This window comes from Trachinotus anak, unplaced genomic scaffold, assembly GCF_046630095.1.
Source record: "Trachinotus anak isolate AG129_WGS33_773 ecotype Australia unplaced genomic scaffold, CSIRO_AGI_Tana_v1 ptg000028l, whole genome shotgun sequence".
Classification (NCBI taxonomy): Eukaryota; Metazoa; Chordata; class Actinopteri; order Carangiformes; family Carangidae; genus Trachinotus; species Trachinotus anak.
This window is the reverse complement of record NW_027273879.1, coordinates 17,184,269-17,207,431: the sequence shown is the minus strand read 5'-3', so window position 1 is coordinate 17,207,431 and position 23,163 is coordinate 17,184,269. Positions and strand designations below refer to the sequence as shown.

The 23,163-nt window shown below is 40.1% G+C and overlaps 1 protein-coding gene across 1 annotated transcript; it reads right to left on the bottom strand.

Moving 5' to 3' along the window:
- Window positions 1-2,819: 2,819 nt before the first annotated feature.
- On the bottom strand, window positions 2,820-12,203 carry adra1ab (adrenoceptor alpha 1Ab). The gene is made up of 2 exons (XM_071466248.1): window positions 10,901-12,203; window positions 2,820-5,275 (listed from the first exon to the last, which is right to left on the bottom strand). Exons 1-2 carry the CDS (start codon window positions 11,814-11,816, stop codon window positions 4,812-4,814), a joined length of 1,380 nt encoding a protein of 459 aa, XP_071322349.1. The 5' UTR covers window positions 11,817-12,203; the 3' UTR covers window positions 2,820-4,811.
- Between the last annotated feature and the right edge of the window lie 10,960 nt (window positions 12,204-23,163).

Sequence of the window (23,163 nt, the reverse complement as noted above, 5' to 3'; positions counted from 1 at the left end):
GTAGACAAGTCATTCTAACCAGAGGTGTAGTGCTACTTGTTGAGGTACTGGGGTAAGTAACTCGTTTCAAATGTGTAACCACTGATCCTACGATGGCAAGTTTACATACGTCAGTCAGCTATAACCACATGATCACATGGTAGACTGACTTTATCAACAGTTTCATCATGTTGAGAATGTGACGCAGCAGTCAGCCAGACAACAACACTGATAATACCATGAATAAAGTAGGTTGTAATTAGCAGGGCGGCAAGCAGCAGAGGTAGATTGTGTTAAGAATGATTTCACTTCTTACTTGTGCCAAGCCACATTGGAAACATCCCTTCTGCAGTGCAGGCAGAGGAAGCTAAGCTAACAGGCTAGGCCATGAAAACATAGCTAAGCCAGCTTTCATTTCCAGCAGCACTGTGGAAGCAGCACAAGTTTAGAAGGCTGACTTTGTTTCTGTGTAAATGCATCACAAATAAAGTAACATCAGGAGAGTGAAAGGATATTTTCAACCTTTTCATCTGAACTAATTAACAACTGAATTCACTGTGCAGCTCGAAAACCGGTAGCTACCGCCAACTTTTTAAGGTGGAATCTTTTCTTGCATGACTGAATTTCGGAAGTCAATCAATACACCTTAAAAATGTCAATATGACGACTGTGACCATTTCATATTTTTTTATTAGCTCTCTAGTATGACATATGCTTTAGTGATGATCAGATCTTCAGTGTCTAAAAATGTATATAACTCTTATTTTATTTCACGGCTTGAAGAAAAAAATGGCGTCTGCTGCGCTCTGGCAGCACTGCACCTTTGATTCTAACACATTTGCTCAGACAGTGCACACACCTGTGTTATGATGTTACACCTGAAAGCATTTTGCATATGAGGGTTTCATAAGTTCTTCAGCAGTGGGTGGATTAGGTGTTGGCATTTCTCCACATTCGTCTCTCAGTTATCAGTGTGGTGGGAAGAGTCAATTAAATTTCAGACTTGGAAGAACTGCAAGGAGAGAAAACTCAGAAGAGGTTTCAGGGAAGTCTTCCAGTTCGACGCAACGCAAACCATATTTTCCTTATCAGAAATAATGAGGCCTTGGACTTCCGGGTGGAGATGCAGTTCTCATCATCTGCTTCACTTGCTGTTCAACATCGTTATTAATCATAATTGCCATTTGTAATGAAACTTCACTTTGCCAAGTCAACTGATTAGGTTACAGAGCACAGGCTTGTCTTTCCAGTAATGGGAGCCTGGATCCATTTATCATGACAGTGTCTGCCTTAATATGACAGCCGCAGCAACACTGTTTGAATGTTTTTGAAAATGACAGCCGCATGTTTAACAGAAATCTGATGCATTTATTTCCATGAATTTCCATGAATATCTGAGCTGATGGAAGCAGACACAACACAGCCTGACTGCTCTTTACAAACACATTAAACCATATACAGGTGCACACACACACACACACACACACACACACACACACACACACACACGCTCATACAAATTCATTTGGGCTTGGATGTGCGCACATACACAGAAAACAAGCAGTGATTTTGACACTTTTGCCTCTACTGGCGCTGATATTTTGTTATGAATCATTAGTTTTCAAGTTTCTTTTCCCTTTAAAAGCAAATAGCAGACAGCAGCTGCAGTGTCAAGCTGTGAATTTTAACAGGAAAAGGCAAGGATGGTGTATTGTGTATGTTGGTTTAACATTCAAACTTGAAAAATAGTCACTGAAGATGAAAATAAATGTTGTATGAAGACACACAGACATTATAAAGAAGGAAATATTGTGAAAGGAATATAAAAAATATAGATGTGATTGTCCAGGCATGAAATGTCATAGTATTTAGTAATATATATTTTGCATTCAGTCATGCCTCTCTAATGAAATGTCAACATATCTTCTTCAGCTTCTTGTTGCCTAATGCAGCATAACATTGAGTCCTTGGCTGCATAATCTCCAAAAATGAGAGCTGCATGTTTATTAGTTATTAGTTGCTACATAAATGTAAATAGTTGGAGCTTACAGAGTTTACAAGAGTTTAAAGAGACACATTATCCTCTTGAGCAGTTAGTGTACAAAATGTCACTGTACAAACCCCAAACAGTAATGTAGAATGATGGAAACGTCTTACGGCGCCCTAACCTTAGGTGACTGTGAAGTGACAAATCATTTGTCTTCTAGAAATTCTTCAACAACCTGCATTTCACAGATAAGCATTCTCAGGTATTCATCACTGTTACGATGTCTTAGGGGTAAAAAAAATGCCTTTAATCCAAGCCCAGCAAAGGAAAAACAACTCTGTTCATAACTGGGGAAAGCAAAGGATTAGGAGCTAAGAAGAAACGTGTGACAACTTTTAGATAAAGACAACTGGAACATTTTTTCTTTAAGGCTGTTAATCAATGTTCATGACATGATTTTTAAATGAAACACTCACATTATCTATACACAGGTCGAATCATGTATTTTTATGAATTAATGTGATACGGTGGGCTTTGTTTTGATAATTAATGAAACCAGCTCATTTTAATAAAGACAGAGAGTGAGTTGGCACACCATAGACATCAATAGGATATAATGCAATCCAATGCAATCGACCTGCAATGAAATCTACCCTTCGTAAAGCTTTCAGTTTTTGTTGAGACTCATTCGTTGAACCCCCCCCCCCCCCCCCAATGTTGATGAAGGTCTACTTATGATAATCTTTCACCCTTTTTAAAGGTTGCAGTAATATATTTTTATAGCTTCTATTACAGCAGTTTATTCATTAGCCTACTGCTACTCCTTTTTAGGGTCACGGAGGGCTGGAGCCAATCCTGGCTGACATTGGGCGAGGGCGGGGTTCACACTGGACAGGTCGCCAATTGATCACAAGGCTGACATAAACAACCTTTCACAGCTATGAGCAATTTGGAGTTGCCAATGAACCTAGACCTGCATGTCTCTGGACTGTGGGACGAGGTACCTGGAGGATGCAGCAGTTTAGTTTCTTCAAGATGAATATTCCTTTCAAAATGTCACCTTTTATATTTGGGGTACCTTGTACACATCACAGAGGTGATCATACTGCTATTCTGTGAACTGAATACCAACAAACCACAGTAATGTGTTTTGATTAGAAAGCAGAGACAGATGGACATTTTTGTACAGTCACACTAAAATAAGAAGAAGAAAAAGAAGAAGAAGAAGAAGAAGAAGAAGGTTTTAATTAACATTCCATTAAGAAATGTGCCTGTACGGCTTTCTGGATAATGACGGGTGTCCTCAGTATAAACCTTGCAGCAACCTTGTCCTTCACTTTGTTAACAGTTTAACCAATGACATTGATCAGTAAATTACACTTCATTCATATGCTTTATACACTTCAATTTCATGTCTTTCTTCTCCTACAAACAGATGACGGTAAGATGCTTCCAAACTAACTTTTTAAAGTTAAATTAAAAAAAACTACACACTCCCACGCACTTTGTTTTTCTGCCATTTATATTTTATATTGCATTTCAGTGGAGATAAAGTGTGAGAATAGTGCACCCACACAGTGAGCCCCCACTCAAATTGTTGGCCTCTTGTAGCTCATTGTTTTGGTTTTACGGCATGGATAAACTGCCTGGCACCAAATGGTAGATTAAGTGACTAGGCTCGTACAGAAAGTGGAAAATCTGGCTAAAGAGGGAGATTTTTCCTTGGGAGTTGGTAGACATCCAACCAGAGCGAAAAAGAGATTGAAGCAATAACAGATTCATAAGGGCTGTGACTTATTCTGCACTCTAGTGGCCAAGAATCAGCTAATGCAGCTTTAATGACAACATACAGATGCATTTCACAAAAGAAGAACAAATACATCAGGTAGTTGCTGACTGAATTGTTCATGCATCAGTTTTAAACAGACAGAGAATGGTGTAATTTTCCAGTGCTTGCATGGGGAGGACACAGCCCTGGAGAACCGTACTGGCAGGAAACCAGTAGTCACAAATAGTCCATCACCAAGACCAAGAGAAAAGCATCTGACACTTTTTCATGATGTCAAACATTCAAGTCTCTGATACAGCCACCACAAAAACACAAAATGAACATGTTTACTGTATGCAACATTTACAATCTTGTATCATGTTGAAAGGTTATACTGTCATTTCTTTAGTCTCTTTTAAAACACATATAATATGCACACTTGTACTTCAGCTTCTTCTTTTTCAGTCAGTGAATGTTAATTATTTTGGAATTCATGTAAAAGTGTCTCTTCCTTTAGGGATTTTGTGCAATCTGCAGAAATACCACTGGTATTTAAAGAAATCATGTCTCTGGGGTTCTTTCATAATCCGATTTCAATAGGATGCTATTATCTCTTTTATTCCTTGCCAAACACAGATGGTTATCCATACTAACCTTGTGTCCATACTTGCAAAAATGACTTGAATTTTTTTAACCAAAGAGGTTTTAACACATATTCTTTTCCATAAGTCTCTCATGTGCAGTCATACTTCAGAGTCTTCTACTGGCTGAGCAGCTCCTCTTGAACATTTTTACATTAACAGAGTAGCTCGGTTGCTGTAGACTGTATCCTAAATATTTCACTCACCTTCCCAAGACACATTTTATTTGACACTCCAGGTGTTTAAATGTACATGAAGCCTTAATTCAACAGAGCTGCCTTCTGCTCTCTCTGCAGGAAAGCCACTTTCAGCTGGCCCTGTACTCTGATGCCTCTGAGGAATATATGACGAAGATTTTACATATTGTGTTTCCCCAAGGCAAAACTGACGTACAAGATTGGATACTCACAATTGCTACATTGCCTCAACATGCCAATCAAACGGCCTCTCCTTTAACACCAAAAGAAAGACGTAAGACCTTGGCTGATCCGTGAGTGGAGGACTTCTGCGGAACTGGAGTTCGACTTGCTGAGAAACACCAGGCCTTCAGCAGACTCTTACTCTGGATTTGTGCACTTTGAGCCTGATTTGGACCATCAACAGATGATGATGAGGTTGGCAGGGCCCTGCAGCAACACCATGAGGAAACACTGACTCTATTTTGGACTGAGGGATAGGAGGTATTAGCTGTTGGGCCTGAGCTGGACACATGGGTGGTGGTGTGTCCTTGAGGTTTGGCAGTTCTCAGGCAGCGACCGCGGAGCACGTTGTGGAAGGCCTTCTTGAACTCCCGACTGAAGCACGGGTAGATAACAGGGTTAATGCAACTGTTGAGGTAGCCCAGCCAAAAGGTTATTTTAAAGATGGTTTCTGAGGGCTTACAGGATGGGAAGATGGATCCTAGAGAACACACACAAACAGACATAAATCAAAATATGAATGAAAAGAGACACTAATACTTAATGTTCCAGAAAGAACCTGAAAGCACTTAAGACAGCCCATTTATCTTTCAAGGCTGAACAGGCCTCTGACTTTACAGTATTTTAATAAACTAAACAATAGTTTGAAGTCTGAATCATGTTGATTTTAGAGAATATATGTAAACATAATGAATTAAATAAGGAAGAATTGTTTAAAATTTCAAACTGACAACGGAGTTAAAACAATTTGGGGAGAATCTTACTACAGTGTACGATGATATTTTAGACAACAGTGTGCTTCAAACTTTGTGGCAACAGGAGACCCTTTTCTGTTTCAATCATCAACCATATATGTATATGTATATAATGGATGTAGCCTCTGTGAAGTCACCCATAAGTTTCTGAAGAGTGGTGTTGAACCCGAGAGTGAGCTGCTCCACCGTTGTCCTCTTGGCAGAGCCTGACTCCAACTAACTTCCAGGTAATGTGAAAAGGGGCAAAGAGGTGGGGTGCATGCAGAGCCGAGACTTTGGTGCGTGCCAGTTTGTGGCAAGCGTACACTCACCCACCTGTCAGTCAAAATGGCTACGCATTAATTCATGCAAAACTTTAAGACTTCAGAAAATTTAAACGGGTGAGTTATATATGAATGCAAAAAAACACCCAAAAAAACTCATGGGCAGGGCCACCAGGAGAAACACAAATGTGCATGTGCAGTGGGCTACACAATACACAACAAAAACCCAGGAACTAGAAAACTTTTTTGGCCTATGTGCTAGGTGATCAGTTTTTATTTGAACCAGTGGGTCCCATAATTTGACTTCAGTATCCAGTTCCCATAATACATCCAAAATGTAAAACATGTAGGATTAAAAATACAGATTTTTCAAACTTGCCTGAAAATGTTTTATGAGGATGGAAATGCATTCATAACCTCAAAGATACACACACACACACACACACACACACACACACACACACACTGTATTTTGGTGAGAGACACAACAGAAATTATGTCTGTTTATAGGAAAACTCATGTTGATGCTATTACATTTTACATGATTACTCAGAGTTGTAATGTGCACACTCTTCTACACAAAAGTCTACCCTCCAGAAATTTGGAAATAAATTATTGGAAAACACTTTTATGTATCAAAACAAAAAAGAATAACATTTGTAGGGCAGCTTATCTAAACCAATTACCACCAAGTGTGGCCAAAAAAATGTTTTGTAAAATAAAAAATTGAAAATGAAAATGAAAATGGACCCAGGCATGATTGATTTTTCTTGGGCTAAAGATTGCTTCCATCTGAGATGATGACCAGAAACTATGAAACTAACTAAAATCATAGAATTATCATTTTTGAGTGGCACATGAACTAAATTCATTTTCACAGAGCCATTCAAATTCCTGGAGCAGGTTTGTAGATATTATTCTAACAAACAAGCTCATAGCGCAAGACCAAAAACATCTACCTCCTTGGTGGAGAAAACAAAAGCTGTTGAATTCCAGTCACAGGTCCGATTTTTTTCCAATTTTGATTTAAGCAGTGCTTCATAGCAGCTTCACATACTGTACACTGCATGGAGCTGGAGCCACCTCCTTTTATGAGCTCAGTAAACATACTGTGCAAGTGATGGCTGCATGGTTGCACCTGCGGTTAAAGGTGGGCGGCCCCTAAGTGCTTCAACACAAAACAGGCTTTCCATCTGAAGAGCTCAGGAAAAATGAAAAATCAAATATTCAGTGGTTTTTCAAACTCCCTGTCTGGGAATCTCAGACTATCATTGCCTCAGAGCTTGAATCAGCGCTGTGCTGTGAGCCATGAAGGTCTGTCTCAATTGAAATGCATAACTATTCTCGGATGACCGTCTGCCGGGTGACTGAGGATGCCTCCTAGCATTACAGCCCATTAAGCCCCACACTTGTTATCTGTAACAGCTTTCATAAGAGCGAGCAATAGTTTGGTTCATTCCATTTCATCTCGCAGTGGAAGCCTATTCTGCTCCAATCTGGTGTTTCATTTGGTCTGTCTGGTTGCTTGTAATTGAATTTCTTAATGTCCCTTCTGAGAAACTCAAGCAGAGGAATTGAGGCGTGGTAGGGAGGGAGGATGGTCCTGCCTGATGTTGTGCTCAGAGTAAAACGTGTCATCAAGCAACATTATATGAATGTTTCAACAGCTTCTGTATCACAGTAGTTGTCTCCACAGGAGGGCTGCTCTGAGATCTACAGTGTGGCTCCAGATTGAAATATCTCAACAACTATTCAATGGATTGTCATTAAATTTGGTACAGATATTCATGGTGCCCAGAACCTACATCCTAATGACTTTGGTGATACCCTGACCTTTCCTCTAGCACCACCAGCTGGTCAAAGTTTTCTCAATATCTTCTGGATGGATTGGCATATTCATTTTGACTTGATGATGAATCCTGAAGACTTTGATCCCCTGACTTCCCCTCTGGCACCACCATGATTTGTTGTTAAGTATCTAGACAACTATTGCATGGATTGCAATAATACAAAATTCATGTTCCCCTCAGGATGAACTGTAATAAATCTTGTCCCATCATCAGATTAAAATTGAAACTTTATGATCAATTATGTGTAAAACCAGTGACATTTATCAGCCTCAGCTGCGCTTATAGTGCTAAGTAATGAATGTTATCACATTAGAAACATTAGTTTGACAATGCAAATCCCTACTTAAGGTCCACTTACTACCTTTTTCTGGTGCTTTCAAAAGAAAAGTCCTACAGTTAATAAGGATGAAATCATAACTATTAACCTCACGTGTCAACAGATCCAGCTCCATGACAACAGGGTAAACTCCATCCAGTGATGAAAACTACGTGGCACAGGTGAAAGCCATGGAGAAAGCTACAGTAGTAAGTTGACCTTGAGTCGGTATTGTTTTGTCAGAGTATAATAATTTAGATTTACTTATTGTATAGTGTTAAACCCTGTATTAAAACACCTGTTATCCAGTCTAGGAGAGTCGACAGCTTCCAGTCTTTGTCATCCCAAGTCTTTTGTTTACATTTGGATTACACATTCAGGTTTTAATATGGCTGGTTATGAATGTAAACACTGGAAAAAAAGGGCGAAAGGTAACACACATTATTTGTCCAGATGATGTGTTTAATCCATGTCTCCTCCATCTTGTATAATATATAGGCTCCTTTTTCAGCAAGATTAGAATTTGTGTGAGCGAACACGTTTCAACAATAATCTCACCATTTGTGACCTGGGAGGTAACTGCTGACAAACTATTACCCTTAAATACCCACTGGTCCACTCTGACAGTCACTTATCTCAGTCAAGCCATGAGAGTTATTTCGGAGGCAATTAAGATTTGAGATTAGGCCTCACAATGGTTACTTACATCTAGGATAATATCACTGTTACAATCTTCTTCGACAGAGTCTGACAAAATCTAAGTGTCATTTATCAAAGATAAAAGTTCAGACTGCCTGGCTTAGTGGAAATTTACCTATTTCCTGAGCTCCTGATGTTGTGAACTGAAGCTCGTACCTACTGAGAAATTTTACTGCAACAGCAGAATCAACTTCAATTAGTTCAGTTTTGCTTTTGCTAAAATTATAATTCACATTTTATATAGTAAAGCAGCATCAAAGAAATCATTAAACCTCTCTAATTATGACAGCAATTAATTTTTGAATCATTAAAATCCCCTTTTTAGATTCAGAAAATATATTATTTACTCAAAATTTCAATATCAGATAATTTTAAAGCCCATGTTTGTGTCTCTCATGTTTCATCGTTACATTCAGACTATTTTATTCTGAAAGATAAATCTTCCACAAACCCAGATTGGTTTGAAGTATGCACTTTCTGCTGTAATTGTTTCCTAAATTTTTCTGCATCCAAACAAAGATAGTAGAAACGTATCCCCTTGTTCACTCTGTGTGATCATCAAAACTGAAATGTTTTATTAGTACGTACATTAATCTATGGCTGGACTGAAAAGCAGTGTTTACGCCCTCTCTGGTAGGAAGTTTCATGCCTTGGTATTATAGGTGCGTTTGACTTGGTACGGCACTGCGGAGCTCTGATGTAACGTGATGCATGCTGGTCTTAGAACAATGCATGTTGGTCAGGAACACAGTCCGACTTTCACCAACACTGCAGAACATCACTGTGTCACATGACTGTAAAATCTCACTGGAGCCAGGCTGCTGCAGTTTTCTGAGTCAGGCTCTGCAGTTGCTCTCCTCCAGCTGAACCAACTGTGACCCACCTCTGTGACAACAGCATTTTGCCCTGATTGGCTTAAGGCTTCACTGACATACATGACGTGTTGTACGTTTTTATTCTAACAACTTCAGATCTGTTATCTCCCATGGTTCTGTCTTCCAGAGGGGATACAATTTAGTTGATCTCCTCCTTCTAGCAGCTCATTTTTTACACATGGGCACCAACACTGTAGTTTTCATTTCCTGCGCACTGCTCTTGCTCAGCATCACAATTTATTAATCTCTCTAGACCTCCGTCAGAAGTGATTTAAACTGTTCTTATAACCACGAAATAGATGACGCTCCACCCCTGTTTTGTGTGTGCCAAAGTGTGTGACAATTAATCTCCCTTTCAGTCATTGGCTGTGATTTCTGTGCACTCTTGTTGTGTTGTTGCTGAGCAAGAACAGTGTGTGGGGTCTTCTGTCTTTCAAGACGACATTCTCCAATGCACCTGCATCAGATATCTGGAAGTGCAAATATCCTCATTGACAAAGTTATCAGCTAGTAAGCTGTAAAAACAGTTTAATTCAGGAGTTTGTGATGTAAATGTAGTAATGCCGTTCTAGGTCATATTTCTATCCTTTAGATTTCTTTTCGTCCTCTTGGAAACATGGTGAGCCTTGTTTCTGATTCTCTCTCTAGTCTAAAAGTGTTGCTCTTGCAGGTATTTCTTGACTTTGCCCCCATACACCTTGAGCCATCGCCCTCGATGTTTTCATAAAACGTTACCCTGATTTAATTTCATGTGTGTCAAAAGACCAATGTACACTTGTGTCTGGCCTGAAAATGTTTTAGACCAGCTTTTGGGTGAGCAAACAGTATGTATACAGTTTGCAGGGCGGCAGTCTCTTCATACTCCACCCCTGCAGTCAACTGCACTATCAAGTCAGTCGAGGTTGAAAAACGAACACACCTGACACATGACACATCCTCAAGTAGCCTCTACATCACTGCAGCAAGGTTCAGTCACTGGTTTTTAAGTTGTTCTTTAATGTAATTTTATATTTTCAAACACCATAACACATTTATATTCATGGACAGTAACAGTTAATCTAGATAATTGTATCTAATGATGCGTTCATCTGCAAATTATTAAGAATTCAGGAAACAGGTTAAAAAGTTTTTTTACTGTGCTGCAGACAGAATATTTTTATTCTACAAACATATTCAAAACAGCACTATGTGTTCTTAAATGGCTGTCTGGGTTTTTGAAATATTGCCAGAGAATTATCCATCAGAAAAACAGACACTTAGCTTTGTGACTTGAATATTAAAAACTACGTGAGAGGTACAAACTGGAGCTGTGTCAGGTTCAGAGCAGAAGAGGTGAGGAGTTACCTACCGATGGGTAAGACCAGGAAGAAAGGGAGCCAGCACAGAATGAAGCACCCGACAACAATGCCAAGAGTCTTGGCTGCCTTCTCTTCTTTTGAGAACTTCAGTAGCCTCTGCAGGGAAAAGGTGGAGCGTTTATGCCTCTCGGTCCCCTCGTCATCCTCCTGCCTCCCCGTCTGAGCAGCGTTCCCTCTGTGTATCCTCAGCACCACCCCCTCCGTCTCAACCCCTTCCCCCTTACTGCCCCTCCTGATGGTATCGGTCTCCCTCTTCACCACAATATATACACGGCAGTACATGGCCAGGATGATGGCCAGAGGGATATAGAAAGATCCTAATGCTGAGAACAAGGCGTAGCCGGGCTCTTCTGTGATCCGGCACACGGTCTCATCCTCCGGGTCGGGCTCCTTCCAGCCAAACAGGGGGCCCACAGATATAGCAGCTGAGAGTCCCCAGAGAGCAGCCACCGCTGTCAGGCCTCGCCGGCCCGTAGCTATAGCAGGGTAGCGCAGAGGGTAGCTGACAGCCAAGTAACGGTCGATAGAGATCACACACAGGCTGAGGATGGAGGCAGTGCAGCAGAGCACATCCAGAGCGGCCCACACGCTGCAGAAGGAGCGGCCAAACACCCATCTGCCGAGAGCCTCTGAGGTGGCGGAGAAGGGCAGGACGGCGGAGCTGAGCAGCAGGTCTGCTGCTGCCAGGTTGGCAATGAAGTAATGTGTCACAGAGCGCCAGTGGTGGTGGAACAACACTGACAGGATGACCACAATGTTGCCGAGGACCCCGAACACTGCAAACACCACCAGCACCATCCCCAGAACCACCACCTTGGTTACATCCACCTCTGGGTATGTGGAGGAGCTGCAGTTGGGACAATGATCTGCAGCGGAGAAAACACTCATGTTCTCAGCAGGAACCATTGTAATCTGTTGGCTGCATTGAAGTTGTTAAGGGTCTTGCAGCTTGCCAACACTCATGTCACATCTGTTCCTCAGTTATCACAGGCTCAGCCCTCTGCCTTTTCCTGCTCCTCCTAATGCAGGAGATACAAGCTGTTTATGCTGCACACACTCGCTCTTCCAGTTAATTTGCAGATGCTGTGGTTCTTTCCAACTCTCCACTGATCACGTGGCCTTGGCCAGGCTTCCTTGGCAGAGTGGCATATTTACAAAAAGAAACGCTGCCACAGTTTGTCATATTTAGTCCAGGGAAGCTTAACAGAAATGACAAGTATTCATAGTTTAAGTTGGCAGTCACTGATGATTTTGGGATATCATGTTCAGCCATGCTGAAAGGCAGGTGTACCGCAGGGCACCTGTTAAAACAAGAAAAGAGATAATGTATATTTAACAACACATTCATAATTAAAGGTTTTACAAAAAAGGCTCATTATCACTGAAGTGTTGTTCTTTCTTTGGCAATGTAGGAACAAAGCAAAACTTCACATGTGAAATAGAAAACATTAAAGGTGAACTAAAAAAATATATTACACAGCATCCAGCTATGATTAAAGGGTAAAAATATCTTGTGTCTCTCTGTTTGCAATTTCATCTCCCATCATTACAGCCGTGTTAGAGAACAGGTCTTATGCTTGAGTGAACTAATTTCCTTTTCATCCAAAAAAAACACATTACAGCCTGCTTGTCTTTTTGGCTCTGCAAGCAACCAACTGACAGCCATATGACATCGCAATATGTTTTTGATTAACCTTTATTTACTCCCGTGCCCAAGACATTCTGCTTTTAATACACGTTCTCAGGACTGGCTGACTTTACATGTTCCAGAAGTAAATACCAGTCTTGGTAGGACAGCCTCGAGATATCACGACCCATTTGTCTGGAATCATTTACAGAACAGACTCAGACCTGACACGCTGATACCAACAGGCCAATTTAAAAATTTGGTTACTGACTTGGGGTGTAGCTGTTTTATATAATCTCTTTTCTAACTTGCACTTATGAGCATATGTTTTCTCATCTTATTGTCCTGTATCTGAAATATGCATTTGAATAAACACTCTGATTGTTGTTTATATGAACAAGTCTGCTTGTTTGTATTATATATATTGTTGTATTTATATATATATATATATATATATATACCAGGCAATTTGAAATCAAAGGAAAACATCTCTTTATGGAGACAGTGTTCTTCAGCAGAGTGGCAAAGATTATACGAAAAAAAAAAAAGATATAGGATACAAACAAAAAACAACTGAGATAAGACAAGGACACCACAGAGGCAATAATAATCCTTGAGGGCAAAAATGAAATCACGTGTGACATTATGAAAAGGCAGGCAGCCATGCAGAGAATACAAAGATAAATGAAAGCAGAGATCTTTTTTTTTTCAAGAGTAAACATTCAGCTGGAGTCTGTGATGACTTCCTTGAAGGTCTTGTGTCTGCAAACTGGGCTCTAACTCAGCCGCTGGATGACAGGCCAGGAATTGAGCCTTGAGGAGGGCACTATATTACGGCGGCAAAGGCTTTGGCCCACGATAGACGCACTCAGTAGTACTCTGAGTGTACGTGTTGGAGATCAGGGATGTCATCGTGTGAGATAAACGCCGGCGAGGAAGAACAGAATAAAAAAGCAGCTGTGATAAAGCCTTCAGAGAGCAGAGTCATGCTTGTCACATGTTCACGCAAGATCAAAGGCTTTTGCTCAGTGCACATCCCACCAAGAGGTGGAACGAAATTCATCCAAATAAACACTTGATGCCGGGATTTCCACGCCAGTGGCCGGAGGGGGAACTGAAATGAAATAGGCGGTGAATGGATATCGGATTGTTTCAGCAGAATGGCTTGGGGCAGTGATATTTGGAAAACATTTTGGGTTGTAATGAGATTTTTCAGTGTGACCAAGTGAGTGCGGAAGGAGATTAACCACATCTAAAAAGCAGACCTGTGTTTGAGGACTACTGTGAAACAGCACATAGATTTACGCTGACCTGAGGTGATAAAATAGAACCATTCCAACAATGACAACATCATCATTGAAGAAATGAATGATGCCATACATTGTTCCCAGCTGTACACAAGGCAGTGCAATAAAGACAAGTCTTTGTTAGAGCTTCAAACCAGAGCAGCAGGTCAGGGACAGGTGACACATTCATGCTCTGAGCCTAAACAAGTGAAATGTAACGTGTTCTGACACATGGCACACTTTACATTTTATTCACACACGCTGCATTGGCCCCTGCTGCGCAAAACACGGCTTAATCTCTACAGTAAAAACTCTACTATATGTCTCTGCACCTCATGTTTTATTCATGCATGTATTTCTATGGAATGGGCAGCGGGGTGATAGCAGAGCAGTAACAAAATGATGAAGTGGTGTAAGTTGTGTTAAATGACTTTTTCAGTCTGTACAATTATTGACTGCCTCCCCACCCGTTCCAGCCCCATCCTGTGAGTTTTTGGCATGTTTTATTCATCATTCTTTTTTTTTTCCTCCAGGAAAGGACGGAGAGACAAAATGCAAATTCTGTTGAGCTGCCTGTATTTTGAAAAAAGGGCAGGAGCAGTCAGGAAAGAGCAACACAAATGCAAAAATAAATATGGCAGGTTTTTATATTGAACCAGTGGAGGAATTACCATCCCCGTGCATTTCCCCAGATGTAAAGCTGGAGTGAGATAATGCAGCCACGTCCTTCAGTACTACAGTCAAGTCAAAACTGTATGAAGATTAAACAGAAATGAAGCTCTGACCTGTTTCCTAGTTTACAGATGGAATCACATTCAAACGTGAAGGTGTTTGATCAAACTTTTGGCAGCATTCATAATTGAATAATCACTTGTTGAGGAAATATGCCATATCTGACATTTATATATTTATTATTTATGTATTTGTCATTCCAGCTTCTCAAATATGAGGATTTGCTCGTTTTATTCATTCTACATAATTATTCATTGAATATCTTAAGGTTTTGCGTGAGCCTTGGTCAGACAAAACAAGTTGAAGATGTCAGCTTGTGATGGGCTTTGACTTTTTTCTGACTTTTTATGAACTAAATACACAATGTAGAGATGAATGGATAATGATCATCATCACTAGTCGCAGCCACAGGGGCATTTTCCACCTGCTGACCATCAGCGAGACCGCATACATCCCTCATCTTCTCAGGAGGATAACATTTGATTAAAAGCTATCAGTGGACATCATTACCCTCCCATTTACATCTGGAAACCAAAGGTGTACCACTCAGGTTATTGCATTAGTGAATCTGACGGAAAGTGGTCATTACAGAACTGGAACAAAGTCGGCCAATTAAATCTATGATTGGAATTACAATTAGGGTTTCGTTTTAGGAAGGAGGATGTTGGCAAGCACATTAAATGGCTTAATGTAGCCTGACAATGGGCACATTCAATCAGACCAGCAGCTCATAGGCATGGCTCCACATTATTATTATTACTACAAAAATGACATTCACAATATTATCTGCATTGCATCACACAGATTCCTTTAGTATGTTGTGTGACACATTCATCATGAAGGTGGTAGGAAAAAAAAAGAAAAAACAAAAAGAAAAAAAAAGCAGATTTAAGCTTTGGCACTTTGTCTGACTTGTTCACCTGTAACACATCTGATTTACTGTCCTTGTCTTTTTTGGACATGGACTTGAGTTATTTATCATTTGATTAATGGAAAATGGAGACATATTTCTGATTTTTACAACAATATAAAACAGAGGAAAGCAGCTGATCCCCACATTTGAGAAGCTGTTACCAGAAAATGTTTGCCTTTTTTTTCTAATCTGAGTCTCAATCAATGAATCATTAATTAAAATGACTAAAATCACTCTTCATGTTGAGACATTTGAAATATTTCTCCATTTCTGGATATCAAGTGGTGACTGAAATCTAAGTTTCCTCCAGGTCACAACTGAACAATAAAATCCAACATCCTCTTCAAGCACACACATGAATCTGTACAACATAGTAATCTGTTCTGCAGCCATTGTAGGGCCCCTGCAGAGTTCATCTATCACTGGTTTCTACAAACACTGCAATTTAACGGTTTGTGTCAGGTCTCTGGAGCGGTGCACTACCGTGATGAATTGAAGTCCATTTCTAAAATGCTGTGCACTCCTTTGGGGGGGTGGGGGTGAGGGGGGGCAAGCCATTGCCTGAAGTTCATAATTCAATACCCTCATGACATGAGTCATTATGTGTTATCAACCTTGAACATAAGCTACACACTGCCCTTCAGAAAGGACGAGAAGTCTTTTGTTTTCTGCTTTCAATCATCTAAAGAGGTTGTGTTTTTATTTTTAATCAATCTTTGATCTTTAATCACTGAGGATTTTTAAAACCACAGGCCTTTGCCATCTGCTAAACTAAAAGCATAATCAATCATCATTTTCTTTATATCTATAAAGTATTTAGATTTACTTCCCAATCCCTGTCTGTGTTTTTTTGATTAACATGGCCTACCTGTTGAGGGGAAATGTTCTGAATATTAATGTAAATGCAGCTGGAACAATCTATAAATAGGAAACATTATTGTTTACTTTTACGGTGTTTGAATACTTTTTAAAAAATGTCAGGAATAAACAAACACTAAACAATAGGTTGGATGAATTAGCATTAGCAACTGATGGTAAAAAATAAATCAGTTTTAACAATGTGCTCATCAGTGGTCTATTAAAAAAACAATCACCACATTCTCCATCCGATTAAAACAAATCAAAAACAATTATCATGATCCATTATGGAGATTGGAAGTCACTCAGCCTGTGAAATTTGCTGATGGGTGAAGGGAAAGGAAAAGAAGGGGAGTCTTACCTCTTCAGAGGGCTCATACATCACTGCACCGAGTTTCAAAAAAAAAAAAAAGAGTGGGGAAAAAATCTGTTCATTTTCTCTGAAAGTAAACATCCGTTCCTCTGTCTGCCTCAGACAGCACGGAGAGAAAAGTCAAGTGCTCCCTCCCTCCTGCCATCCTCCTCCTCCTGCCTCCTCCGGCCTGAGTTAAAGCCACAGTGGACCATCCCACCTGATCCTGCCAGGCCCCGCCCCCGCCGAAGTGGCTCATACCTTTTCATTAGTGGGTGTGCACATGCCCTGCTCATTTAGGCACTGTGTGTGATCTGGTAACCTCTGAGCCAAACGACCAAGGCTGTTACTGTTTATTATTAAGGAAGAATAACTGAGGCAAAGTGATACGTTTCTACATGTTTACCACAAGTAACATAGAGGATTTTACAAGCTTCCAATGATCAGAGTCGACCTTGAAGACATTTTTTTGTCAGATCACCAGAGTTAGAGCTCAACTCACTGCAACTTAAGACATGTGCAAATAGAGAAAACACAAGCAACCTCTGAAAACATGTTCAATTTGAAAACACACATGATGTAAATACTCACATCACAAGAAAAGCAAATACACAAACACACCACACCTAGCACAGAGGACAATGGTGGTGGTGGTATTCCATATTTGGTTGTGTTGTTAGTATTTGCAGGAAAATTGTTTATCTTTATTTTTCGCATGTGTTGTCAAATTGATGAAGATATTTTCTGAATTTGCTTGCGTTTTGCCTATTAGCATATGTTTTCTTAAGCTGCGGTGAATTGAACTCTCTGGGCCACCATACTTGTCTTATTCATTTGCGTATATGTACACACGTGTATATAAAAAGCCTGACTCTGCAGAGAGTTCACTTGAATTTATTTGTCAGTTGATACAACTTGTCTGAAACTGAACTTGTCATGTTTTTTTCTCTTATTTTAACAGATATTTAACTTTTTTATATTAGATTCTTATATTTATATAGAAAACCTTGATGTGATAGATTTGATTAAAGTGTAAAATTGTGTGCCCCTCTGTTTCTCAACTATATGCTGTGAGCCATGTTCAAATCTCAGAAATACACAAACCTGGCATCCTGATCTTACTGGTAACACAGTGAGTTACAATGAAAAGCTTGTGATAAATAGGTAAAAATATTGGTAAGGACAGTTCAGCAACACTCTGACATTAGTAGGGACATGTCCCTACTGTCCATAAACCAACCTACAAAAATGCAGTTTACTGGGTTTAAAACATACAGCAACATCAGTATTTTAAAGGACAAGTCTTGTGATATTATATATTCTTCATATTATCAGAAAATCCAAAAACAGCCACAAATTGATCAGACTAATATCTGTTTAGACAAACCTTGACATACCCTTTTCCTCTGTGCCATGGAGCTTCATTCACATCACTCACACTCTGTAACTGGACCCAGTAACTACACTTAAACATCCCAAACCATGACACCTTCAACCAAAAGACAGACCCATTACCCAAAACTGTCAACAGTGTCCTCCTGTTTTTACACATGATTCTGATTGGTTGAACATTTTGTCTACACGAAAATCTCACCACATTTCAGCAGCTGCACCATGTGCTCATTTAGAAATCACTGACACTCAGTATCATTCACTGAAGTCATCTCAGCTGGATCACAACTATCACACAATTCCCCTGGTGGAAACACTAAGACATGTCCACACTACTACGTTTTTGTTTTAAAATGATGTTTTAAAACGAAATGGATCTCTGTCCAGACAACCATTTTAACTCTGTGTCAGAAATTATCTCCATCCACACTACAAACCTGAGAACGCAAACATAAATGACCATTTATCCATGAGCCAGTGTAAACAGGAAGCAGTTGATTAGTTATACAATGTACAACGAATGAAGAAAAACAAAGGCAGTTGTGGCGTTAAAATGCAGAATTTAACTGTGCAACAGCTGCTAGCAAAGACAACAATGTCAATAACTCTTGTATTTCTTTATTCATGTTGCTTTCACCACTAATAGTCGAGGCTGATAAGACCCAATTAAGGTGCAGCTGGGGGTATCTATGTTAATGTGTCCAAAGGTCTCAGTTTTTATCCGTCCAGACTAAAATGCAGTTTTCAAACTAAAACGGGGCCAGCAGTATTTCCAAAAGTCTCCTTTTTTTGGGGGTCAAAAACTCTGGAGTAGTGTGGACGGGAGGTGATGCGTTTTAAAATGAGAACGTTATAGTGTGGATGTAGCCTAAGAGTCAAAATTGAACATTAGGATAGATAGATCAAAGGGCTGTGGGTCAGTTCACTTGCTGTGGAACAATGTATCCACAACAATGGATCCTCCATAATCCCATCAGTACTTCTATTTTTGGAGAGCTGAGAGATGACCACCTAATGGAGGTGGAAGACAGCTATTTTCAGGAGAGCAAGAGATGGAAATCATGGCCAACAATATCACTGGCTTGTGTGAGATACAAAGGAAAGGAGAATAACTTGCCACCGGGGCCATTGTGAATATCCCTGGCCAGCAGGGAGCAAATTTACATTACATTTACATTTGCTCATTTGGCAGACGCTTTTATCGAAAGCGATTACAAGTAAAGAACATCAGTAAAGCATCAGTGCAGTGGGAAACTTTAAAACGTTAAGTTCTACATCTATTCCATAATTGTTTAAGGAAGTTCACCAAAAGTGCACAGTTAATGCAAGTTAGACATGCTAGGTTTTAGGAAAGGAGGTGCTCTCGGAAGAGATGAGTTTTCAAGAGATTCTTGAAAATGCCAGACAACACTCCCTGGAGGAACGCAATCTGGACCATCTGTAGGGGCTTCATTGTGCACAGAGGAAGGCCCGCCAGAAGTGCATTGCAGTAGCCCAGGCAAGAGATAATGTGACCAATTGTGCTGCCATCAGCCACCAAGGGTCCCTCACCACCATGCCACCCTTGTCTGTACGTGGCATGGTGGCTCAGAAGGTAGAGGGGATCGTCCACTAATCAAACAGTCTGTGTATCGAAGTGTCCTCGGGCAAGACACCAAATCCTTCCATCACTGTATTAGTTTGTGATTGTATGTTTGTGTGTAAATGGGTGAATGTGGCACATATTGTAGGGCGCTTTGCGTGGTGTCTAAGTGTCTGAGTTACTAAGACTAGAAAAGCGCTATACAAGTGCAGTCCACTTACCATTTACAGAACAACACCATGTATCTGCTGACTTTCCTTGATGGTCAGTGAGGTCATATACACTGACTAGACCAGAGGGAGCCAGCACAACCACAGCAGCTGTACTACTCCCCAAGTTTCAGCATCATCCTCCCACCTGCATATTCTCCCTTCCTAAACCCAATAGAGGATTTTTGATTTTGGTGTGACGGTGGAAGGTTTATAACAGTGACGCTCACATCCGTATTCACCTCCTCCAGGCTGTGGAGGAAGCTTATTTAGAAATTACAGTTGAGGCTTGTCAGGGGAGGATAAGGCATACATACTGCCTGGCTAGGTCTAACATTGCCTGTGATGATGATGAGAATCTCTTTCCTGACCCAGACAGGTGACAGGATGCTAAGGCAGAATAAATGTGATTTGTTTCTCTGTGCACTTTTTTTTTTCATTGGTTTATATTGGTAAATAATTTTTTTACAGTAGATTTACTTTTCACTCAATTTCAGTTTACTTTACAGTACACTGAGGAATTAAAAATGTTAAATATATACATGTGCCTTATCTTTATCTTGTGTTCATCATTGAAAAAGGTTGTTCTTTATGAGGGCCATTAATCATTCAGTAACACACCAGTGTATAATGGCTATTTGTGTGTGTGTGTGTGTTTATGTGGTGGGAAGTCAGAGAGACAAATGATCACTTTGTAAGTTGGTGTTATTTTTAGTATTAAATTACAGTGATTTGATTTGAGCCCCAGATCTTTTCTCCAGCTGATTTTATAAGTGCTTTTTCCTCAAACACTTAAAGTGACCCATGTTTATGACTTTCTGCCTCTTGTGACCACTCAAGCCACACAGACAGGAGCAGTGTGAAGGCGTTTTAGTGGTGTGAAAACTGTGAAGGATGAAGGCAGGTCACTATGGGTCAAATGTCTTACTCTAAGCTGTTTTGTGTTTCCACCCATCAATTTATGCATAAAAAACTGGAGTGGAAAAGCCAGGAATTTATAAAAAAGTCAACTTATTGCAAACAAATCTTATGCTTGGCTGAGGTGGAGAAGTTGGTGTACTGATGAAAGCAAAATGTGACAAAGTGCATTGAAAAAGAGACTAATCATGACGCACATGAAGCATGTGACCTAAACATCCACTGAGGCTTCTTCTTCACTGGAGAGACAAAACATAGCAGCAGATGAAAAAGTTGTCATAGGACTCTGTAACCTTCAATATGATGGAAAATTCCTTTTCCATTATATTTTCTATGTTGCTGTAGTTTGCTTCTCTCTTTTAATTACATCATACTGTTGCATCCTCTTCTTCTGCACTGATTCAATGGTATCTGATAACCTTATAACCATGACCGTGGTCTTTTTCTAACCTTAACAAAGTAGTTTTAGTTTCCTAAAGCTAACAAAGTGTCACCACAGAGGTTTTTTAAGGAGAAAAAACTAATGTGAGTGGTTGTGGAAGGCAGTGATACACAACCTATTTTATCATTTATTTTGGAGAACTTGTTGGACAAGCTCCATCATAAGCTACTGGCTAGATTTCCATGAATTTCAATTTTGCATTGCATATATTCATTGTCTCAAGAGTATGAATCATAATATTTTTGGTGACCGCTGACTTCTATTTGTGTTGCCATTGGCCCAAAATCTTATTGGCGCACCAGCAATATCAGAAACTAATGGGCAGGATGCCAACAAATTAGGAACGGATTCATGCTACAAAACTGCAGTGAGCTCTCCTGTTAGCACCAACATCAGGCCAAATCTCTGCACACAGGACAGTTCAAAATTTAATGGGCTCATTGTAGTGAAAGAACACATTCATCCTCCTGAAGCTATGAACTCCCTTGACTTTGATAAGCTCATGACTATTCCTTTCATTTTTACATTTTAAAGCAGCTAGTGAAAAAGTTGTAGTTTCTGTTCTGTCTTTATGGTCTGTGCATTGTCACATCAAAAATACTGGGTTTTTAAAAATGATTTTTTCTACGGTCCCCCAGACTGTTGCCATAAAGCTGGAGGCACGGTTTTGTCTAAAAATATCAGTGTATGCTGAAGAATTAAGATTTCTACTCACTGGAACTAAGAGATCCATGCAGAAGCATGACAGAGTTGCCCACTTTGTTCTGTTGCTCATGTCTCTGGCTGGGACAGTTAAGGTATTGTTTTGGGGGACTTCTGAAGGACTAGGACTGCTCCAGGGGCTGAAGCCACCTGTCTTTTAATTTGCAGAGGGAACCCAGATGTACTTAGGCAGAAACTGAAAGGGGTTGGGAGGGGTCCAGTGCATCAATAATACCTCAAAGATGACAAATAGGCTATTCCTTGTCCCGGGTTATTGTTTCAGGCTGTGTTATTTATGGTTACTGCGACGGCTCAATGACCTGACCACAGGTGTCACAGATCCTGCTGAGGACCCGGGCAGCAGCGCTCACTTTGTTATTTTTTTCCTCTCTACTTTTGTCTCAAATGCCTGGGTGATGCATTCATGTTTAAAAAAAACAGAGTTGTCTCATAAGCCCGCTGCTGCAGGGTGTATCGATCTAGGGTATGGATCTTTCCAGTCTAAAGGTTTATATTGCAACTTTCAGTGTTCATTTGGGGCCACCTTGAATTCTCGTCCCCATCTCAATGACAAAAAAATGTTGTGTTGTGTAGAATCTGTTGCATATACTGTACATTAATGGAGCAAATCAGAAAAAGTGGAAATAGTTTACGCCTAAAACCTGTTACATCTTCAATTTAATTGGTCACAAAGTAACACAAAGTATTGAGCTCACCAACATTTGGATTATTATGCTGAGAACACCGGCCTCAGTCAGTGAACTGATATTTATTCATGACTGTGAGCACAGTAAATAGAATCCATCATGTAGTTAGATTCATCTCATGGGTTGCAAGAAAGGTACAAGTGCCTCAGGATGAATATTTGTGGATGCACCTTGTATATTACTGTACTTTGTATGATCATAGAGCCAGATCTTGCTTGTGTGAATACTTACTGAATGCACAGTGTAAGAGCATGACTGTATTTTGCCCGAGCAAGGCTATGCAAAGCTTTAGAAAGTCTGTTGGTTTGTGACTTTAGTCCAGACTGAAATATCTCAACATCTACTGACTAGATTGGCACAAAATCCATGCCTTTATGATTCCCAGATGATGTGCCATCGTGACTTTGTTGATCCCAAGACTTTCACTCTACGTTGTGTTAGATGCTAATTTTTTAATAAAAACAAGTTAGCATACATGCATGCTCGCCTAAGGCAGTGAACATGGTAAACATGACACCTGCTAAACATTAGCA